Source organism: Antechinus flavipes, chromosome 5 (assembly GCF_016432865.1).
Source record: "Antechinus flavipes isolate AdamAnt ecotype Samford, QLD, Australia chromosome 5, AdamAnt_v2, whole genome shotgun sequence".
Taxonomy (NCBI): Eukaryota; Metazoa; Chordata; class Mammalia; order Dasyuromorphia; family Dasyuridae; genus Antechinus; species Antechinus flavipes.
In genome coordinates, this window is record NC_067402.1 from 30,397,074 (window position 1) to 30,419,728 (window position 22,655).

A 22,655-nucleotide genomic window follows, 5' to 3' on the forward strand; every position below is an offset into this window, starting at 1 on the left:
GTAAATGATTCCTTAGGGGTCACTTTTCCTTTGACCAGTACAGGTCCATACAAGAGGGTTGGAGAGCTGTTCCTCTATCCAAAAGGCAGGTACCTTAGTTTGTCAGGGTCATTGCAGCATTTCTGGATTTAAGGAATCAGAACATTTCCAGAAAAAAAAATTGAAAGCCATTAAGCTACAAATCATAAGATCATTTTATAGGACTTTTTCTATTCATGGACCCCATGAAGTTATGCAACAGTTTTTCATGTTAAATCTTGACATGTGGGAGGTTATCTTGAGGTCCTATCTTTTGAGGAAGAATATTTTTAAAATGCTAGTTTTGCACTAGACATAATATCACAGTAGACAGAGAGCTGGCCTGGAGTCAGGAAGATGTGTTCAAATCTGTCCTCAGATACTTATTAGCTGTTTGATCTTGGATAAGTCATTTATTCAATTTGCCTCAGTTTCTTAACTGCAAAATAGGGATAATATAGTACTTACCTTCGAGAGTTATTGTGAGTATCAAATGAGATCATATTATATGGCACTTAGCACATTATCTGGAAGTAGGCACTATAATATAAAATCTTCCTTTCTCCATCCCTCTCTCCCTCTCTCCTTCTCTTCTTCTCTTCCTTCCTTCTTTTCTTCCTTCTTTCCTTCTTTCTTTCCTTCCTTCCTTCCTTCCTTCCTTCCTTCCTTTCCTCCTTTCTTCTTTTCTTTCTTTTTTCCTTCCTTTTTCCTTTCTTCCTTTCTTTTTTCTTTCCTTCCTTCCTGTCTTCCTGCTTTCCTGTCTCTCTGCCTTCTTTGCTCCTTCAATCCTTCTCTCCTCTCCTTTCTTCTCCTCTCCTCTTCTCTTTTCTTCTTGCCTTGCTACCCTCCTTTTCTACTCACTAACAATGGTGATTGACTAGTGAGAAGTTTACCAGACAAAAGTCTCCTTAAAAATTGCCAAGGAGACATTCTACCGATGACTGCTTTTTGCACTTTCTCTTGATGCTAAATGATTAAGAATTCTAGCCTTGGGTAGACATGAGAGTTATTCTTTTACCCTAACATTGTGACAGCACAAAAACATGGCCTTCAAGATAAGCTAATACTTGAAAATACTGGAGAAATCCAGTTCCTAGCATTTTCCACATTATTGATTGCAGTCATGATATTGACATCTCTGGAGCAATGCAGAGAGCCTGGATTTTGGCCTCTGGTGATGAAATGGAGTGACACAGGGGCGTGGAGCCTGTAGGTTAGGAAAATAAAATCTGTTAGCATTACTTTGAGTGGAACTTCAAAGCCAAGTCCAAGGGCTAGAAGGATTGATCTGCATGTTAGCAATGAAAGTAGCTAGTCACTGGAAATGAGCATCAGGGACTCTCTCAACATATGGAAGCCTGCTTTGTTTTTGCCTCTGCTGTATTCTGGTCAGACTGGGCTAGCTCTTGTGAGATTTCTAGGGTGTTATAGGAAAGAATAAAGAAGAACACAGGAGATAAGGTACCATATTGCTCATCTTGGGGTGGGAGGGGTCATGTTTCATTCATTTTTTCTCTAGTGATATTTATTATTTGTTGTCCTGGCTACTCTAACTTCAGGGCAAGTAATGAGGAACTTGAGTATCTGTGTTTCTTAGAGCTGGGTTGGGGATGGGTTGGTCTTATATGGCCCACAGTGATGTCGCACAGTGCTTGAGACCATAGGCTTAAATAAAGTTAGAAGGCATCTTAGAGGGCATCTGCTGCACACAAATGGCCCCGTTTTACAGCTAAGGAAATGGAGACCTTGGGAATTTCCATGACTTGTCCAAGGTTGTTCAGGTTATAAGGAGCAGAAATGGGATTGGACTCAGGTGCTCCGACTCCAAGTTTAGAAGTTTTCTCCCCTTTTCTATCTATCCAATCTAGGATTCGGAAAGCTTCCAAAAGAAGATTGGAGCAATTATGCTGTGTTTTCTCCATTCACCCTCAGACGCAAGTAACTGATTTTCATGCTTGAGCTTAGGCCACCATCAGTGGGGAAGCTGTCCTGTGAGGAACAGATAATAATGTTGTTAGTCATTTCAATTGTCTCTGGCTCTTCATGACCCCATTTAGGTTTTTTTTTTGTTTTGTTTTGTTTTTTTGGCAAATACTGAAGTGATTTGCTAATCCCTGCCCCAGTTTATTTTACATATGAGGAAACTGAGAAAAATTGTGTTAAATGACTTTCCTAGGGTCACAGCTTCTTAATATGTGAATCTGATGCTTCTGTGAAACATTAGTAAAAGAGGAATTTTAGAGAAACTTTTCAAAAGTAATGATAAATGGTTTACAGATTCCCTTGAAGGCCTTGTTCCCCTCGTGATTAACCTCACACCATTGTGAGAGGCAAAGGATGTGGTCCAGAAGTTAGGGAGTCCTTCCAGACAGGACTTTTGACAGCTTTGATGGAATAGTGTACTGAAATGGTCTGACAAACAGCTGAATATAGTAGTTGGTGACAGATTGTTTTACAGCCATCAACCTGTTTCCAAATGCAGAAGAGGCTGCTTATGATTCCTATGACTTAGCAAATGAATCAACAAACCTGGCAATAAATCACCGAAGGCTCCTCATAATAATCAGTAGCACATCTTTCTATTTCTCTGTAACCTTTGTAAAACCTCTGTACATATTAACTCATTTGAGACTCACGATACCTCTATGAGGAAGGTGTTCTTAAAATGTCCATTTTTCAGCAAAGAAAACTGAGGCTTACAAAAATTAGTTGATTTACTGATGATCACACAACTAGGACGAATCAAAAATGTAATTTGAACCCAGACCCAGTGCTCTATCGACTATGCAAGGCTCAGTCTACATTGCACATAGATGTTTTGTTAAAATTAAAAGTGGTATTTTCAAAACTGTAATAGAAAACTAATTTCCTTCCTTTGGAAATTGCCTTAGGAGAGTAGTGTGAAATTTAACATTTTTTAAAACAAAAGATATTGGATCATGTAATTTAGTCAATGACTAATAAAACATAGACGTGCTTGGATAGTGAACAGCTCTAGAAATGTGACCTCATCGTGGTCTTTCACTAGAAAACAAATAAAACAATATAATCAAAAGTCATAATTTTAAACTAGGATCTCCCATACTAGGAGTAGCAGTGATACAACTGGAAATATAAAGAACAATCACAGATACTTGGCTTGTTGTCTACAGAGGCAAGGAACTGTGTCAAATCTTGGCCTTTTGAAAACTGAATCTGGCAGCCATGCTCCTTTGGCCCGTTCTTCAAACATGGCGGGAGCCTGGCATGTGTCTGTGGTCGGCAAATATCAGGGATAAACAATGAACAGTGACTGATGGACTCCTCTAGAATATTAAGGCTGGGCCTGCATTTTGGCAGGGAAAGAGCCACATGGACATGTGTGGCTGTGGGAGCACTGGCTTTGTCTAACTTTCCAGGCGACTTGTGTGTCCTCACTAAACGGATTGCTTAATTAGATGGAGAGGAAGTAGCCAAATGGACTGTTTGCCTCCATTCAGCAAAGATTCTCAAGTTGTTGGTTCCTCTTCTACTAGAGTTTAATAGTAATATTCATAACAACTCCATTGGGTAGCTAGATGATACAGTCATTAGAACACTAAGACTGGAGTCAAGAAGAGTTATCATCCTGAATTCAAATCTGGCCTTAGACACTTAATAACAGTATGATCCTGGACAATTACATAACCCTGTTTGTCTCAGTTTCCTCGTTTGTAAAATAAGCTGGGGAAAGAATTTTCAGTCCCCTATAATACCTCTGCCAAGTAAATCCCAAATAGGGGTTTTCAGATACCACCGAAAAATGACTAAACAACATGCCTGTTAGGTAGACAGTGCTGGCTGTATGATAAAGAGACTGAGGGCAAGAGGAATTATAGGACATTTCCAGAGTTAAAGAACTAAGTGTCTGATGTGGGATTTGAACCCATGATTCCCAGCTCCAATTCTATTGCATTATCCTTCTTACAAGGATGGTACAGTGGATGGAAAATTGTTCCTGGATTCAAGAAGGCATGAGTTTCATTTCTAAGTCAGACACTTACTAGCTATATTGATCATAGGAAAGTCAGTTAATGTATGTTTGCCTCAGCTGCCTCATCTGTAAAAGGCAGTAATAGGGGCAGTTAGGTGGCACAGTGGATAGAGTATCAGCTTTGAAGTCAGAAGGACTTGAGCTCAAACCTGGTCTCAAACACTTAACATTTCCTAGCTGTGTGACCCTGGGCAATTAACCTCAATTGCCTCAACAAAAACAAACAAACAAACAAACAAACGAATGAATGAATAAGTAAATAAATAAAAGGTGGCAATAATAGCACCTATTTCTTGGATTGTTATGAAGATTAGATGAGACCAGGATTTTAAAGTCTTTATTGTACTTCCTGGGTCATAATAAAGTTTTATACACATGTTAGCTTCTATGATATGGATACCACCTCTTGCTTCATATTTCCCACCTCCCTCTATCTCTGTATATACATTTGCTTTTCTTGTATTCACTATTAGGATAGTTTGATGCAAATTTATGGGGGCAAACAATACTTTCTCCAGAGGGATTGCTGAGGATAGATGTGTCAGTCTGACCAACCTGGACATTCTCTCTGATATTACTGAATTTTTCCAGACTGTTTTGAGGACTGGATTACTCCTGATTGTATTGACAGAGGCTTTCAATCTATTTAAGAACAGGAAAATATTAGCAATAATTCCCTGGATTAAGTCCATAGTTCATATAGTTTGGCATTAATGAAACTTTTGAAGTAGCAAAATGTTCTCTCATAAGTTTTCTATTCATTGATCCTTCTTGGTGAGTATGGTGTAAATTGGAAGAGAATGGGGCAAATAGAAGTTTTGAGTTGAATACTTGACTCTCCATCTTGTTTGCACCTGTCAGTCCATGAAATTGATCCCTGGGTTTAAAATCTGAAAAATAGGCCTATTGTAAAGACAATGTTTTGTAAGGACATTTAAATGCTAACAGTTGACCTATAAACTGTTTATCCTTTTCCAAAACATCCACGAGGTCAGAAGGAGACCCTGGGTTGTTGTAAGGTAGACAAGCAGAAACCCCAAACAGATTCTGTCCAATTGGAAAAGCTTGGAGTGAGTTCTTGGTGAAAGAATCTGTCTGTTCCCAAAGAGTCAGCCTAGCAATGTTCATCAGGGCTCCTCGTTGGCAAGTTGGTGATGAGATGATGAACTTCATGATAAGAAACAAATGTTCAGTGGTGTACAGTCTTATCGAAAGTGGTGTAATGTGATTAGGTTCACAGGGATTTCAAACCATATGCAAACATAAACCTGTGGGTTCTTGAAATGTAGATTGCTTTTTGTTCATTGAACAATGAAGGAAACTAATTTTAAACATATTCACATTTTTAATGCAAATGAAAAGAGGAAAGAGAATTCCACCCATTTTCCCCTGTTCAGTTTTAAGATGGCCTTATAGGAGAAGAGCTGAGAAGATAGCATTTCACTTTTTTGAATGAAATAGAAGCAAAATTTGCCTATAAAAATGTAGTCTTCTGTGAACCACATCTATTCTTATAAAAGAAGCCTGAAGTGTGTATGTTAGACCATAATACAGTTAGAAGGATTCAACTGATTGAATACATTATTTGCCAATTTTGTCAATGCCTTTGAACTAGAAGTAGCATAAATAAATTTTATGAAATTTGGGTGATGATATAAGAGTTGGAAAAGATAACAAACACATTGAAAGCCAGAGTCAGAATTCAAAAAGATACCAGTCACCTAGGTCTTTCATCTGAATCTATGAAAATCAAACTCAATATGTATAAATGTCTTAATCTTGACTCAGAAAAACAAAACAAAACAAAACAAAAACAAACAAACAAACAAAAAAAAAAAAAACCAAGAACAATAACACATGAACAAGATTAAGAAGGGGTGGCTGGATGTTGCTTTGTCTGTAAAGGATCTGGAAGTCTTAGAACACCACAACCTCTACACATATACACAATGTAATGCAACAACAGAAAATATTAGTGAAATCTTTGACAGCACTGAAAATCCATGATGTCTGTAATTAGGGAGGAGAGAATTTCATTGTTTTCTTCCTTGATCAAGGAAGCACAAATTCTGGAATTATTTCTCTACTTGTGAGTATCATAGTTTAGGAAATATGGTCATATGTTAGAAGGTATCCAGAAGAGAGTAAACAACATTTGAAAGACCATTCAAAAATTGGTTGAAGGAAATGGGAATGTTAAGGCTGGAAAAAAACAAACAAGCAAAAGCAAATAAAGAACAATCCTTAAGAAACAGAACCAATAGAGAGAACTTGTTGTGGGACCATATAGGTAGAGCTTATAAAAGTTTATTTAGGAGAACAGCCTGAAAACAGAAAGGGCTTCTTCCTTCCTAATAAATACTAGATTTTCAAAAGTAGACTAGATTTCTTGGTAGGAGGTAATTAAATTTTTCAAGTAAAATGACTGTCCAAATCATTCATGAACTTTATGTATGCCTTGGACTAGATGGCCTCAGAAATCTCCACCTTGATTCTCAGCACCTACATTTCTATGGGCCTTTCATTTTTAAGACCAAGATCTTGGGAAAGAAATTGAAAAACTTCTCACATACAAGCTCCTCAGTCTTTACTATCACAGATGGAAAAAGTCTAATAATTCTTTTTAGATGAACACTTTGCGATTGTCTCTCAGTCATTCTTCTTATTTTTTTTGTGCTTATTTTAAGTATTTTCTCTGGTTCAAAGTAGAGAGACAATGAGTGGGATGAAAGCAAAGTAGAATTTCTAGCCAAATGTTTGAAAATGTTTATTTGCTTTAAGCTCCTGTAAGTGGACCAAAAGAAGTCATTCCTGTGACTTCAGTGAATGATTAGACAGTAAAACCTCAATTAGTTGGAAAGCTGAATTAACTAGTTTTCTTTTTTTGAATTTTATGCAAAGAAAAACAAGTTCTCATCAGGGATTTCATTGAAATGAACACCACAAAATGAAGCAGACAGGAAAACAAACAAAAGCTCTCTTTCTGACCTTATCAAAAGTTAATGTGTATATATATTCTGCCCATAAATAGAGCAAATATTTATGATAATCCTATTTGAATTATATTACACTAGATGGGACTAAATATAAAAATTGTGCCCTCCAAAAATGTCTATTTGAAAACATAACATTATATAAAATATTATTTTCCCCCTCTTGCAGTATAGGAATATCACCTATTTTTTTAAAAGAAGTCTTTATCTAAAGATTTTTTAAAAATATATATCTTATGGGGGACAAGGGAAGAAAAAGGGATTGAAGGAGACCCTACATTTTCAATATGCTACATCATCAGGGATTCCTGCTGCTTTCTTTGATAGCAATTTATTTTTTTGTTCTCTCCAATCTCTCCCACCGTTTCCATGAATCATAGATCCAAGGTTTACAATATCACAAGTTCACAGAGGCCAGTCTTGATTACTTTCAAAATAAGACTTTTATAGTGAGGAAAGGAAAGATTAAATAATTTGTCTGGTAATATTTTGGATATAGTTGAGATGTCCTGTTTGGCTCAAGTACAGAAGTCCAAGGTTAAACATTCCCCCTAAAAGGAAAGAGTATGCAATACTGTCCAGGAATCCTTCAAAATATTGATTTACAATATTACATCATATAGCAGTACCTGCAGTTTGCACTGAAAAAGAAAGTGGAGGATTGTACCAAGCTGACCTCCAGTTAGAATTATCTGAATTGATGGTCCTTGGGTCCCCAAAGGATCAGGTAATTATCTCTCTGGCTGAATGAACAACTGACTTGACAGTTATGATGGTCAAGTCATTAATTTTTTTAATCAGCCAAATTGGTTGGGAACTTATTTCATCAGTGGTCTGATGAACCCCATTGACTTAAGCAAGTTAAATTGGTTGTGCCCATTAGACACACATACCCTGATGAATTCATTTACTTTGTTTTAAAGAGGCACATTGAGTCAGAGAATACATTCAAATTTTCATTTTATTTAAATAAAATATATGTTCCTTAATCAACTGATATTTCACATACTTGGGCAATACAATCAACTTTTATATTTCAGAATTTACTATTTTAGAGAGAATGGGATATAGTGGATAATATGATGAGCTTGGAGTCAGGAAGACCTGAGTTCAAATGCCTCCTGGGAATCTTGCAAGTTGCATGATCATGATAGAGTTCTTCAAAGTGACTAAGCTTCTGTATCCTCATCGGTCAAATTAGAACAATGATATCTATTATACATCCCTTGGAGGATTGCAAAGTCCAAGTCCAAGTGAGATATGTGTAAAGTATTTTTCAGAATTCAAAGTATTATACAAATATCAACTGTTACTATTAAAGTGTGTAAGTAAATCTGCTAGCTTAAGCATGAAAACACCATTTAACTATTATTAACATAGTAAGTACTTAAAACGTGATCCTTAAATATTAGAATTAAGTGTTCAAATGACCTGTTAAGCTAGTCCAAATCCACTTATTTCATAGATGAAGAAATAAGCCATTTGGCAAGGGATAGAATCAGGATTTGAACCCACATCCTTAGATCTTAAATTCATTACTTTTTCTGAGATACCAGTTTGCTTAAAAGAAGTCAAATTAATTCACATGTCCCAAAGTCTTTGATATTAAGCTACTAAAACAAGGAAATATAAAACTACTAACTGTACAAATATTAGCTCTCCCATGATAGAATAAAAGTTCCTTGCGGACAAGGAGTGTTTGTTTTTCTTTCTGTCTTTAGATCTTTTTTTTTTTTGTACCCAGTGCTTAGTGCATAGTAAGTACTCAATAAATGTTTGTTGACTTTATAAGGAATCTTGTAATTGCTTGAGGTTGCTTACAAATTGCTTATAAGTTAAACAATCAGTATTAATGGAACTGAATTGAATTTACTAATATAAGATTACTGTGTACAGTGTTTGTGTTATTCATTTCTTTCCAGTTGTGTCTGACTCTTCATTACTCCAATGGGATTTTCTTGGCAAAGATACTGGAGTGTTTGCCATTCCCAGCTCATTCAACAACTGAGGAGACTGAGGCAAACAGGGTTAAGTGACTTGCCCAGGGTTATGCAGTTAGTATTTGAGGGCAAATATGAACTCATTTTCCTGACTTCAAACATTAACACTCTATCAACTGTTCTACCCAGTTCACTCTGTTTACTCTGTAACTTCTCTATTTCCTGCTAAATCTAAGAGGCTACAAAACTTTCTACTGAACTGACTATATTGTCTTTCTATATGAATAGTAGTGTCAACATAGAGAGGGACAGAGGAATTTAGTGATATGCTCACACCAATGAAGACCTTAGAGAAAAGAACTGGAGTGAAGTTATATGATATTGGGAAGGGTGAGCAGAAAATTTTCTGGGCTGTGGGGGGGGGGGAGACAAAGATTCTATTCCTGCTGGCACAAAATGTAGAATCTACTCATTGAGCTGTTTATTTTTGATTAGTCTTTATATAGTCTATTGTTGGTGAATGAGATGACATATAGATAATTCCTGTGCTATAGAGATGCAGGGCTGTCAACTAGAAATCAAAGAACTTGGCAGGAATTAGAAGTAAACTGAGAGTCAAGAAGATGTGAGGAAGGGTAAAGAACATTTTTTTTGGTGACATAACTTACATGCGTATGTAATACAGAGCAGAATTCACTGTTTAAACCTTTTGTTTTTGCTTGCTGAGGAGTCCTTTTGGATTATTTCCTGGTTTTTGTTTGGCTTGGTGGCTGAAATTTTGGGAGATTTGGCTTCTAGCTAAATGGGTTAATGGTGTGTTCATGTGCGCATATGCGCGTGTGCACGGGCACACGTGTGCGTACAAATATATATTTGCATTAAAATATCAATAATAGTGATATTCACAGTCATCTTTGAAATTTATAGTCTATTCTAAAATATTTGTCTCTCTGTCTCTATGTACAAATATACAAATATGTAAATGTATAAAGCTATGCATGTATTTAAAGGATTTGTTTTATTTTTAGTTTAAGGAAAAAAGCAAACATTTTTATAACAGGATAATAATAAGAAAATGATAGCACATGAAATGCAAATCTATTATATACAAGTTGCTAACACTTTTAAATATATAATAAAGTTATCATGTGTGTATATATACTTGAATACATATAAATGCTTCTTTTGCTAGAACATAAGGCCTTTGAAGACAAAAATGTTTCCATTTATTATCTTTGCAACTCCAGCACCTAGGAGAGTTCCTGAAACACAATCATTGCCTAATACATACTTGTTGATTGCATGATTTCTTGGATGGACTTTGAGGGCCTTATTACCATTGATCAATGAGCTCATGATTTCATTGCATAGCATTGTTTTACAAGATAAGAAAACAAGTATTCAGTGTTGAGACTTATCCAAGGCTACTTTGATAACATATTACAGAACAATTACAGATCTCTCTTTGTCTTTCTCTCTATATATATCAAGATCTTTCTTTCTCTCTATATATATTCTATACACATTATATATATTAGCTGAAGGTGCTTACTCTCTGGAACAACAACAACAAGATCAGATATAGTAATAGAAAAATGTAGGAGGGAACATGGTGCATTAAAAACAGTTCTTGTTTTGGAACTGGAGGCCCTGATTTTGTATTTCATTTGCCCATTAATTAGCTGTTTCAGAAGTTTCAAACATGTAACCCAGGTTGCATTCAGCACACAATACCATGTGAATTCCTGACTGAACCAGAAGAAATATAACTGAGAAATATAAACAAAATAAATGAAAATACAATTGAGCATAAATAATATGATATTTTAAAACTAAGTCAATATGTGGGCTGCAAGGATCATTTTATGTGGATTAATGTACCCTATTTATATTTGGGTTTGATAAGACTGAGGTACATGACTGAGGCTGTCTCTATACCTAACTGGGCTTCCTTCATCTTTATAATGAGCATGTTTGACTAGGTGATCACTATAGTCTTTTTTTCCTCTAAATTTCTGACCTTTAAATGTTTTATTTTGCCTCATGGAACACAAATGACGTGATTTATTTAATCCATATCTGACTTTGCTGATTAGCTTTCCAAAGAGAGGTAATTAAAGTCACTGCAGGTTCAGAAAAGCATTTTAGCATTTTGGGAGAGGTGAGGCATTAGAAGCCTAAGGGATACAAAACACTTTCGGTACGAATAAAGTCAGATCTAATCAATTGGAAGAATATCAAGTGCTTATGGGTAGACTTTGGTAATATAATAAAAATGACAATTCTACCTAAAATAATCTACTTAATTCAGTGCCATACCAATTTTGTTTTGGAGGTTTTTGAAACTCCCAAGAAATTAGTTTACAGAGCTTAAAAAAAAAAAAAGAAGAAGAAGAAGAAGAAAGTTCATCTGGAAGAACAAAAGGTCAAGAATCTCAAGGGAATTAATGAAAAAAAAATGCAAATGATGGTGGCCTAGCTGTATTAGACCTAAAAGTATATTATAAAGTAGTGGTCATCAAAAGCATTTAGTACTGGCTAAGAAATAGAGTCATTAAATTGTGGAATAGGTTATGTTCATAAGACACTATAGTCAATGACTATAGTAATCTAGTGTTTGATAAACCCGAAGACCCAAGCTTCTGGAATAAGAACTTACTATTTGACAAAATTTGCTGGAAAAATTAGAAATTAGTATGGCAGAAACTAGGCACTGATCCACACCCAACACCTGTACCAAGATAAGGTTGAAGCAGGCTCATGATTGATACATAGTGATATTATAACCATATTAGAAGTACAAAGGATAGTCTAACTCTCAGATCCATGAAGAAGGAAGAATTTTGTGGCCAAAGAAGAACTAGAGTACATTACGGAATGTGAAATGGATAATTTTGATTACATTAAGTTAAAAAGCTTTTGTACAAATAAAGCCAATGCAGATAAGATTAAAAGGGTGGGAAATTTTTTTTTTCATTTAAGGTTTCTGATAATGACCTCATTTCTAAAATATATAGTGAACTGACTCAAATTTATAAGAATATAAGCCATTCTCCCATTGATAAAGTGAAAGAGTATGAACAGACAATTTTCAGATGAAGAAATTAAAACAATTTCTGATCATTTAAAAAAGTGCCCTAAATTACTATTGATCAGAGAAATTCAAATTAAGACAACTCTTAGGTACCACTGTATACCTCTCAGATTGGCTGAAATGATAGGAAAAGGTAATGATGAATGTTGGAGGGGATGTGAGAAAACTGAGATACTAATACATTGTTGGTGGAGTTGTGAACTGATCCAACCATTGTGGAGAGTGATTTGGAGCTCTGCCCTTTGATCTGCCAGAGTCTCTACTAGGCCTGTGTCCTAAAGATAGCATAAAAAAGCAAAAGGACCCATATGTGTAAAAATGTTTGTCACAGCCCTTTTTGTGGTGGCAAGAAACTGAAAACTGAGTGGATGCCCATAAGTTGGAGAATGTTATGGAATATTGTTGTTCTATAAGAAATGATCAGCAGGATGATTTCAGAGAGGCTGGGAGAGACTTATATGAACTGATGCTGAGTGAAGTGAGCAGAACCAGCAGAACATTGTACACAGCAATCACAAGATTATACATTGATCAATTTTAACAGACACAGCTCTTTTTAACAGTGAGGTGATTCAAATCAATTCCAGTGAATTTTGTGATGGAGAGAGCCATATGCATCCAGAGAGAGGATTGTAGACTGAGTGTGGATCACAACATTGTATTTTTATTTATTTTTGTTGTATTTTACTTGCATTTTGTTTTCTTTCTCATTGTTTCCTTTTTGATCTGATTTTTCTTGCAGTATGATAATTATAGAAATAGCTATAGACGAATTACACATGTTTAACGTATATTGGATTACTTGCTGTCTAGGGAAGGGAGGTAGAGGGGAGGGAAAGAAGAAAAAAAATTTGCAATACAAGGTTTTGCAAGGGTGAATGTTGAAAATTATCTATGCTTATATTTTGAAAATAAAAAAAAATTAATAAAAAAAGAATTCTAAAAGGAATTCTATAATCACTTAGTCTCTCTCCAAATCTTCTGGCAAGTACCCTCTGTGGAAATATAACACAAGAGTCCTTAGCCAGGTGATAGCATATGTGTTTAATTGTGTCCTTGTAGTAAATACAGATACCTCTCCCTCTTCCTTCCCTTCTTTCGGTGCCCCTCTCAAATTTTGGCTATGTTATCATCTGTAAATTGTTTTTTTTTTCATGAAAAGTATGAAAATAATAGATAAAAATGTGTTTGCTCATTTAGCTCCAGTTGATTTTATACCTAGAAGCAGGAGAGCTGACAGCCTAGAGCTAGTGGTTAATTAAATCTTTTGCTGTTAGTCCTCAATTACAGACATTAGATCATACTCATAGTTAGCATATCTTCTATACCAATTGGATAGATTTTGTGTATTCTTCCTGATATGTGTGGAACTTAATGAAAATAATCAGGATTATGTACAAGGCATGAAATGAGGGATATTATGGTGGGCAGAGAGAGAGAGAGAGAGAGCGCCAGCCAGCTTGGAAGAGACTAGCACCACACATACAGAGATACAGCGAGAAAAGGGACAGAAGAAAGTTCTTTAAGAGAAATTCTGAGTATTTTTTTTAAGCAACTCTCCCTTGTGGCGTCACCTTTGATTCAACTAACTTAAGAAATAAGATGGCAGTTCTTATTGCAATTTAGAGTCTCTTTCACCTTGTTCTTCCACTTTTTCCTTTACTTATCTTCCTATTCTTTTCTCTTCAGAATGATCTGAGAAGAAAGGTGAAAAATCCTACTGCAATACAGTTTTTCTAATGTTTCTTGGCCTCTCCCCAGTAGGATTTTTACAGTCTGCTGCCTGCCTCTCAGATTAGAAGAACACTGGCATATTTTAACAGTTTCCTAGGATTCAAACAGTCTTTAATTAACAGCAAATTGATGTTTTGGAATATAACCAAAACAGTGGAAATATTGGATGCTGAAAACGGGCTCGAGTCCTTCCAGCTTCCAGGCAACTGACTGACATGGTGTCCTGGGGAAGGGGGGGCTCCCCACAAAAAATTATGTTCTATTGCAAACAGGTGGCTACTGATTGGTATGCGAGGGGATATCTTCATCACCATAATAGTCCCACGGACTGCTCATTGGTAGCTCAGCTGAGGAAGTGTGCTGTTGTTTAGGAAGACGCTAAATTCTATCTACTCTTAAAGACAATCCATCTCCTACCCCCCCCAAAAAAAATTCTAGAGTAGTTGATAATTGCCCTAGCTTCCTGTAAGAGGAACTCATTTTAAGGAAATGCATCTTATCAGTCCCATTTGGTAGCAATGGATTAAAAATAGCATTTTAATTCCCCATCTACCAAGCCAGTAAGGTGGGAAGATCTGTCTTTCCTGCTAGGTTATTTCTCTGCTTACCATTGCCAGAGTTTAGAATGCTGTGAAAAGAAATCTATGGAAACCATAGCATGTAGACTATTATGAGCATCTCTGAAAGATAAGATGTGTTTTTAGAGGGAGGGAGATGGGCAGGAAGGCTGCACTTGCCCTAGAAATGGAAAACCAATATGGAATCTAGTGGTCTTGAAGGCATCTTGATTGAAAATGTGATTGATAATTGAATTCCATCTGGCCGCCTGGCAGGAAATAGCCCAGAGATGCCTTCCCAGCTTTAACCATTCAATTGGAAGGTGGAAGGAGGAATCATAACTAGCTACTTCTGAACAAGAAAAAGTTCACTGCCAGTTGATAGCAACAGATTTCACAATTGGCTTGTGGATTCTTGATTTCCAGAAAACAAAACAAAACAAAAGGCTGTAATTGTTTCTAATTCTTTCTGGGGAACTTCAAGTGTTTCATCAAGGTGGTTCATTCAAAGGCAAAGGATCTTGCTAACTCTTTTCTTTTCTCTTCTTATCCCTAGGTGGCACATGCCAGAGCCCTGCTCTCCCAGCCCTGGTGCGTCCACCTGCCCCACCTTTGCAGCCCTCGCTGGATATTAAACCATTTCTTCCGTTTCCTCTGGACACTGCAGCAGCAGTCAATCTGTTCCCCAATTTTAATGCAGTAAGTAGCTCAGTCCTTGACTCTCATGGTATTGGTGGGCTTTATATTCTGGAGAAGAGAGAAGGTCCAAGCTGTAATAATACCTGGTATTTCTTCACCCACTGTCATGATACAAGAGTGTCTGTGGAATAGTCCCTTCTAATGCTAACTGGACACAGCAGACTCTCAGGTCAAGAAAAGGGTTCAGAATCAGCTCCTTATCAAAGGAGACAAGGCCCAGATTTGGTTACATTTTTCATAATGCTTTCTCCTGACATAATGCTTTCATAATGCTTTCTTCTGTACAGTGCCCATGACCTAGTTGTTATATAAGGATGTGCTTGAAGTAAAATTGATACAGTCAAGAATATTGGAATAAAATAATTTAAAGGAGGAGGCCAATGTATTTTTCTTGCTTTTATCTAGATTTTGGAATAGCAGTAGCAGCAGTAACATTAGCAGCAGCAGCAACAGTAGTAAAATATACCAATGCATCCCATTTACATTGTACAATTTTCTCTCGATAGTAATTTTTTTTCCTCCCATGCCTCAAACAAATTAAAAATGATCATAATGGGATAGTTACTATTTTCCTGCCTAGCTATTATTACTTGCTCCTTTTTTATCTTTAATTCCTCTTGGGCTATGCCAACAGTAGCCAAAACAATTATTCCATGGGTACTCATCCATAATCTTTGGTTACTTTTCTGAGATGGCTGCTGATTTGGCCTAGATTTCTGTACTAATTTCAGCAGTGTATGGTGGTGGGGTGGTGGGGAGTCCATGTGTGAGGAGAATGGAAATTGAATTTAAAAAAAAAAAAAAAAACTGAAACCCAAACTGAAAAATGATCCTTATTCATTTTTTTAACCTATTTGAGAAATCAAGATGCTCTATCCAAGCTTGAGCGAATCAGTGCCAGGGCATGCCAGCAACAGCGTAATGAAAGGTGTCAAGGTAGGCACTGCGTGTTGTTGGAGCAAATAAAGCTTATCTGGGCACTGCAGCTGTTTGTTCTGGGCTCCAGCTTTGTTTTATTTTATTATTTCCTTTTCTTCAATTCAATCTTTATCCATCAAGAGAAAGAAGCAAGATTATGTCCTCAAGGGCCTAATCATAGTGCCAAAGCAAGGGGCAGATATTGTCTCGCGCACATGTAACTGAACCTAAGTGCTATGTCAAGTTAAATGATAGTGTCTGAGGCAATGTGATCTCAGAGATCTCAAGTGAGAGGACCTCCTTTTGCTTTCTGAATATATTCCTTATTAGATATCTTACTTTGTCCTCAGGGTTCATGTCTTTCTTCTGGTGCCTTCCTAACTATGTAACCCTAGGCAAATAATTTAATCTCTCTGACAGTTTCTTTCTTAATCTATAGAGTAGACATACCATCTACATGTAGAACTTATCAGAAGTGTTTGTGAAACTAAATTGAGAAAATGAATGAAAAGTGTTTCACATATTTGAGACATCTAGCACTTTATTCATTTACTAATTTATGTATTTGTTTATTATTATTATTCCTTCTCACATTTCTATAGCATCTGTACCTTTGTAAAGTACCTCTCAAATGTAATCTTCTTTTATCCTAATAATGACTTTGAGAGGCAGGTGCTATTATTTTCCTCAGAGAAGATGTAAACAGGAAGGTATAATTCTAGGCCAATAAAAATGCCTAGAATTGAAAGATGGAGTGTCTTGTTTGAGGGATGACAGAACACGGTGTTACTGTATCACAAAACACATGGGGAAGGGGACAGGAAACAGGGCAGTGTTTTAAGGTGGAATATGTGTGGACTTGGGATTTAAATGACAAATATAGGAGTTTATATTTGATCCTGAAGGTGCCAGGGAACATCAGAGTTTATTGAGTGTGGAAGGTTTTAGGGAGCTCCCTTTAAGAGCTGAGTTGGGGGTGGACTAGAAGATAAAGACCAATGAATAGATTATTGCAGTAGCCCAGATGGGAACTGATGGGGGCTTACATCTGGGAGGCTGCAGTGTACAAGTAGAGAAAGACATTTATAAAAGTTACAAAGGTAATATACACAAACTATGGCAGTAGAGTAGATAGATATAGAGGGCAAGATAAAGGGAAGAGTTGGGAAGGACAGTCAAGCTTAGAATCCCGAGGACCAAGATATTGGAGATATCCTCTGTAGCAATAGTGAATTTGAAAGGAGGGGAGAATCTTTGAGGAAAGATAACAAGTTCAGTTTGGGGTGTGTTGAATTTGAGATGTCTATATGATAATCTCTTGGAAATGTGTGAGTTCCAGACAGTTGTAGGATGCCTATTACATCCTAGGTACCATGATAACTATAGCTTAGTTCACTACTGAGGAAGAGGAAATGGGAGCATATGAGAGCACGTAAAAAGTCACAGTTTGCAGGGATCTCTCAATTCCTTTGTACAATCACAGAGTTAGATCTGGAAGGAATCTTAAAAGTTATACATGCAAGTTTGTTCTTCTTATTGTTGTTATTAGTGCTTGGTTCTTGAAGAGGACATGACATCATGGAGGGAATCTCATGATATGCAAGTGAATGGGATTTGAGTGAGAAAGGGCTATGCAAGGTCACCTGCCTCACTTTCCCCTCCAGAGCCATCTGGATCCAGTGCCAAGATGTAAATCAAGATGACTGGAGATGACCCTGGATTCAGTGGGAGATCTTATATTTTTTATGTTTAGGTCTTCCACAGATCTCGGAGGGTCAGAGGCACCTGGACAGACAGTGGGAGCTGGAATTTGAATCCAACTCTTCTAAATCCAAATCCAGCATTTTTATTTTTGATTTTTTTCTTACTGAGGTACTTTCTTACAATTTCATCGAAAATGCAAGACAAATTGGAGAAAACAGTTATTAGCCACACAAGGCAATGTCTAAATAATTATTAAGATTCTTGACTTAATGCCCTTTAAGAGAAGCCAATTATGGTTGCTTCCATAAAAGTTGAGTATTTTCTATGGCTGACAAGTTTCTTAAATTCTTCCTTCAGGAGGTGGAATATAAGCTGAGTCTTGAAGGTGAGAGAATGATATAATGAATAGAATCAGGAATTCTCAGCTTTGAATGTCTCTTCAAGACACTTCCTCATTGTGTGATCCTGAACAAATCAATTAACCTCTGGACCTCAGTTTCCTCATATGTAGAATGAAGGAGTTGAACTAGAAGGCCTCTGAATTTCTTTTACGATCAGAACCAAGATCTAAGCATCTTTTCAATTCTTTGCTTTCTAGCCTATAAAATGGAAATAATGCCTCTATCAAAATCATAGAGTTGTTGTGATGTTCAAATGTGGTGATGTATTCAAACCTTTTACATACCTGCAGAACTTAATGTAGATACCATGTATCATCATCATCATAAGTAGAGAGAAAGGAAACACAAAACATAGAACTAGTAAGAGAAATAATAGTCTATGAGTCCTGTGCTATAGTTTTTTAGTAATTGATACTAGGGTCTGGTAATTAAAAATAAATTAATTCATTACCAAATATTTATGCATTAAGCACATGATTATATTTGGACATTTTTATACTGTCACCTAATTAAGATTATTAATTTAAAGTGGTTTTAATAAATGTAACTCAGCAACAAGTAGTACCTCATATAATTTCATGGTGAGTTGCATATTCTCTTACTTGGATGATACTAAAGGGGAGAAAAAAATCAAAACCAAATATAGGCATTCTGGGAACTCTTGACTGATGACTATTAACTAGATGATAGAATAAGATGATAGAATACCCTTCAACCACCTCTCAACCTGGAGGATCATCATGAGGTACAATGATAACATTTTGAGAATTCGCTTAAAAAGCTCAAGCCGAAAAGGGTTTTATATGTATAGGCAGGCTCTCATCTAGGTGGATGAGGTGCTACAGATTTGTGTTTAGTAGAATAGAATTTGGGCATCCCAGATTCACTTGCTGGTCACACATAGAGGCCTCCAGTTGATATTTCTGAATCTTCATCTTCCCATCTATAAAATGGAGTTTGGAAGGTAGACTGGTTAGTGGAGACAGGACCAGTTTGGGCCTCAGGGAGACCTGAGATCAATTTCTCCTTTTGCCACATTTGGACAAGTCACTTAACTTTTCTGTGCCCCTGAAACAGTTGGGTTGCAGATCTTTAAGGTTGTACTTCACTAATGAAATCACAGCTCTGAACCTTAAAAATAATTTATTTCCTCTTGCCCCCCTCCTCCCAAAGAAAAGTGTGTGGTGTAGTAGTAGTAGTAGTAGTAGTAGTAGTAGTAGTAGTAGTAGTAGTAGTAGTAGTAGTAGTATTGGGGGATATTTTGATATTGCAGTGCACCATGTGTTCTCATTTTAATACCTAGTAGAGCCTGTAAATTATCCCATCTAGTTAATCCCCTACTGCCAGCAGTAGCTCTCTGAAGGCTGAGGTAGAAAAGCTGAAGGAGTATGAATAGTACCTGACCATTCTTCCATTTCTTTCCAATGAGCAGAGTTTACCTAAATGCTATTCATACATCTTTCATTGCTCTTAGTGAGTCCTCAGAGAGATATGATTGTTAAAACTGGCACTTAGCCTAGGGGAAATTTTGAGGGAAGGGAAAAAAAAGTCACATGATGTCCTCAAAATAAGAGGCAGGAGGTACACCAAGGGTATAAATTTTATAAAGTAGGGAAATACAATAAATATGCTGTTATTGATTTCTGAGTGGTTTATCCTTTCTGCAAAGGACCCTGCAAAGTATTGATTAAATCATTCTTTGGATTATCTATATCATATTTGTAGAATAAAATCCTCTTAAGAAATTTCCCTCTTAAAATATCTTCTATCATTGTAAATTTCATTACTTAATAAGAGTACTAAACTGATGTATGCTGATCCCAGCATGCTGATGTGAGATATATCAATAGCATAATATAATGTACTAATGAGCCTGGTCAATACAAACTCTTTGTCACTGTGATTCAATGATATCGTCTGTTATATGTTTGATTTCATTACTTTGCTGATTTTTACTCACTATGTTAGCCTTACAACTCATGACCTTGAAGAAAGTAAGAGATTGAAATGATCTACAATGTTGGCAAGATTTCTAGATAGATTTCTTCATCTTGTAACCTATCTTCCAACATGACTTTCACCATCCTATCCTATATCTATGTGGGAATTGAAGTTACTGTTTATTAATATATAATACATCGATTAGTTTGGAAAATGATGTCAATTTTAAAAAACAGAATTTCTCCAACTTTTTATATTTTTAAATTGATGTCAATGTATAAATTTCAACTATTGAGAGACACTGGGGAGTCCTGGATAGAGCCTTTTATAGGGGATCAGAAGATTTGGGTTTGATTCTTTGTTCTGCTGCTACTTACCATTGGCATATTTCTGGGCAACTCACAATCTCCAGACTTCCTGTGTAAAATGAGAAGGTTGTATTTAATACTTCTCAGCCATCTATCTATGCTTCAGGGTCTTTTGTTTGTAATGCTCATTAGAAGGCCTGCTGGGGAAAATGGCCAAATGTTCCATCAAAAAGTATTTTTTGTTGTCTTTGTTGTCTTTGAAAAGCCAACTATACTGCTCTATGCTCATCGTGCTGGGAGATTGAACCTTTGTTTCATGTCATAGCAGTTCAATAAATCATGATTAATTAAGACCCCGCTATGGACAAGGTTCAACCCCTATTTCTAATAATTTTTGCTTTCTTTTCTCATTTATCCTATGAAGATCAATTTTGATATGGTTCATCTTACATTCAGAAATCAACTTACTGAATATTGGACAAGGATAATAATAAAATAAAAATAGTAGTAATAATAATAGCAACAGTGAACATTTACATATAGTGCTTTAAGGTTCTCAAAGTGCTTTACCCATATTATCCCATTTTATACTAAAAACAACCCTAAGACAAAGGAGCTTTTACTATCCTCATTTGATAAATGAAATAACAGGAACAGAGAAGTTAAGCTATTTGCCCAAGTTTGTTCATCTTATAAGGGTCCAAGGCAAGATGTGAATTGTGTTCTTCCTACCTCCAATCTTGGAATTCTCTCCACTGAGCTACTTAGCTGCCTCCTTTAGTAGGTCCCTAGTGAATATTTATAAACTTATGGCTTTGAAAATTTCTTTGTATCACTATCTTTTTTTTTTAACCTCTGTAGCTTTATCACTAGAAGCTTAGGTAGTCACATAAGACTGTAGGCAGTTGTGTACTTTCCCTTATCTCAAGGGTTTTCAAAAAATTGAATTTATCACCCACTGCTTAATACACTGGTGTGAACCTCTCTGTACTGCACTAAACAATTTTTAAAAATAGATGAAATTGGTCCCTAAGACTACACACAAAAAATTCTTAGTGGTAGGTAGTATATTGGATTTGGGATCAGAAGCCCTCTTTGCAACTTCCATTTTTTAACCACTTAGTAGGTGTCTGACTTTGGACAAATTATTTGATATCTGGAGCTTCTGTAAGATGAAGAAGTTGGACTAGATCAAGCAATCAAAGATTTGTGCTAGATGATCAATCCTTTAGCAGTTCTGTAGCTGAAATTCCCTGGAAGCTGATTACCTTGCAGAAAGTGATGGTCCTAATTAGAAAATCAGAATGAAGAACACTGGTTGGTAAATGACCAAATAACTAGTGTGTTTCATAATAGAAGCATAATAATGGAGGAACTTCAAGTATCATTAAAGAAGCCAGTTTTTTTGACTTGGTAGTAAAGAACCTTCCCTTTCTATCCTTGTGAAGAAACAATTCTGATCCAATCTAAGATCTTGTTCATTTGGTATTTAGATTGGATAGGCAGTGATAGGTATTTAATAATCAGTTTCTTGATCTACACAGCTGGAATTTATCTTTCCCTGCTTGTATCTCTTCTCTCACTCTATTCTTTTGCAATGATAGCAATCTAGGGAGAAGAATACTAATTCTGGAGTCAAAACCCTGAGGTTTTGACATTTACTATTTGGGTCTCAAATGAAAATTGGATTAGATGACCTTAATATCTCTTCCAGCCAACTATGGTTAGATAAGGTAGCTTGTTGGCATGGTATATATAGCACCGAACCTGATTTCCAATCCAGCCTCAGATACTTAATAGCTCTGTGACCCTGAGTCAATTATTTGATCTCAATTTGCCTCAATTTCTTCAACTAAAATGATTCAATAGCAGTATCTACCTTTCAAGGTCGTTTTCAGGGTCAAAAGGGATAATATGAATTAAACTCTTACCATAGTGTCTCCCACAAAGTAGGCACTATACAAATGCTTATTCCCTTCCCCTTCAATAATTTTTAAAACTTTTAAACTGCTGATATAAAAAAGGATCTATGATTTTATAGGTTCCCAGAAGTCCTTCCAGTCATCCAAGTCGCATCCTATCTATAGAGAGTAAGTAATCTCAAACAATTTCTTGCAGTCTTGAGATGCTTCTTTGGAATATCTATGGTAAAAGAGCTAAGAAGTGTCAAATCCTGGATGTGATCTCAATTGTTCCTGAGTTTTATCCATTATAGCAATTCTACTATCTCTAATATTATTTTTATATAACCAAATGAGTCCCTTCACCAAATCGATTATACTAGTAATATTAAAAAAGCATTCTTTTTCTTTAATTATCATAGACTCTTAGAAGAA

At 36.1% G+C, this 22,655-nt stretch overlaps 1 protein-coding gene across 4 annotated transcripts in view; it reads left to right on the forward strand.

Moving 5' to 3' along the window:
* The window catches only part of ZNF385D (zinc finger protein 385D), a 1,020,336-nt gene that overhangs the window by 726,220 nt on the left and 271,461 nt on the right, over nucleotides 1-22,655 (forward strand). For all 4 annotated transcript variants that reach the window (XM_052000991.1, XM_052000992.1, XM_052000993.1 and 1 more), the window contains one exon: nucleotides 14,905-15,047. In XM_052000991.1, the coding sequence (XP_051856951.1) occupies nucleotides 14,905-15,047 (143 nt within the window). The remainder of the gene's footprint in view (nucleotides 1-14,904; nucleotides 15,048-22,655) is intronic.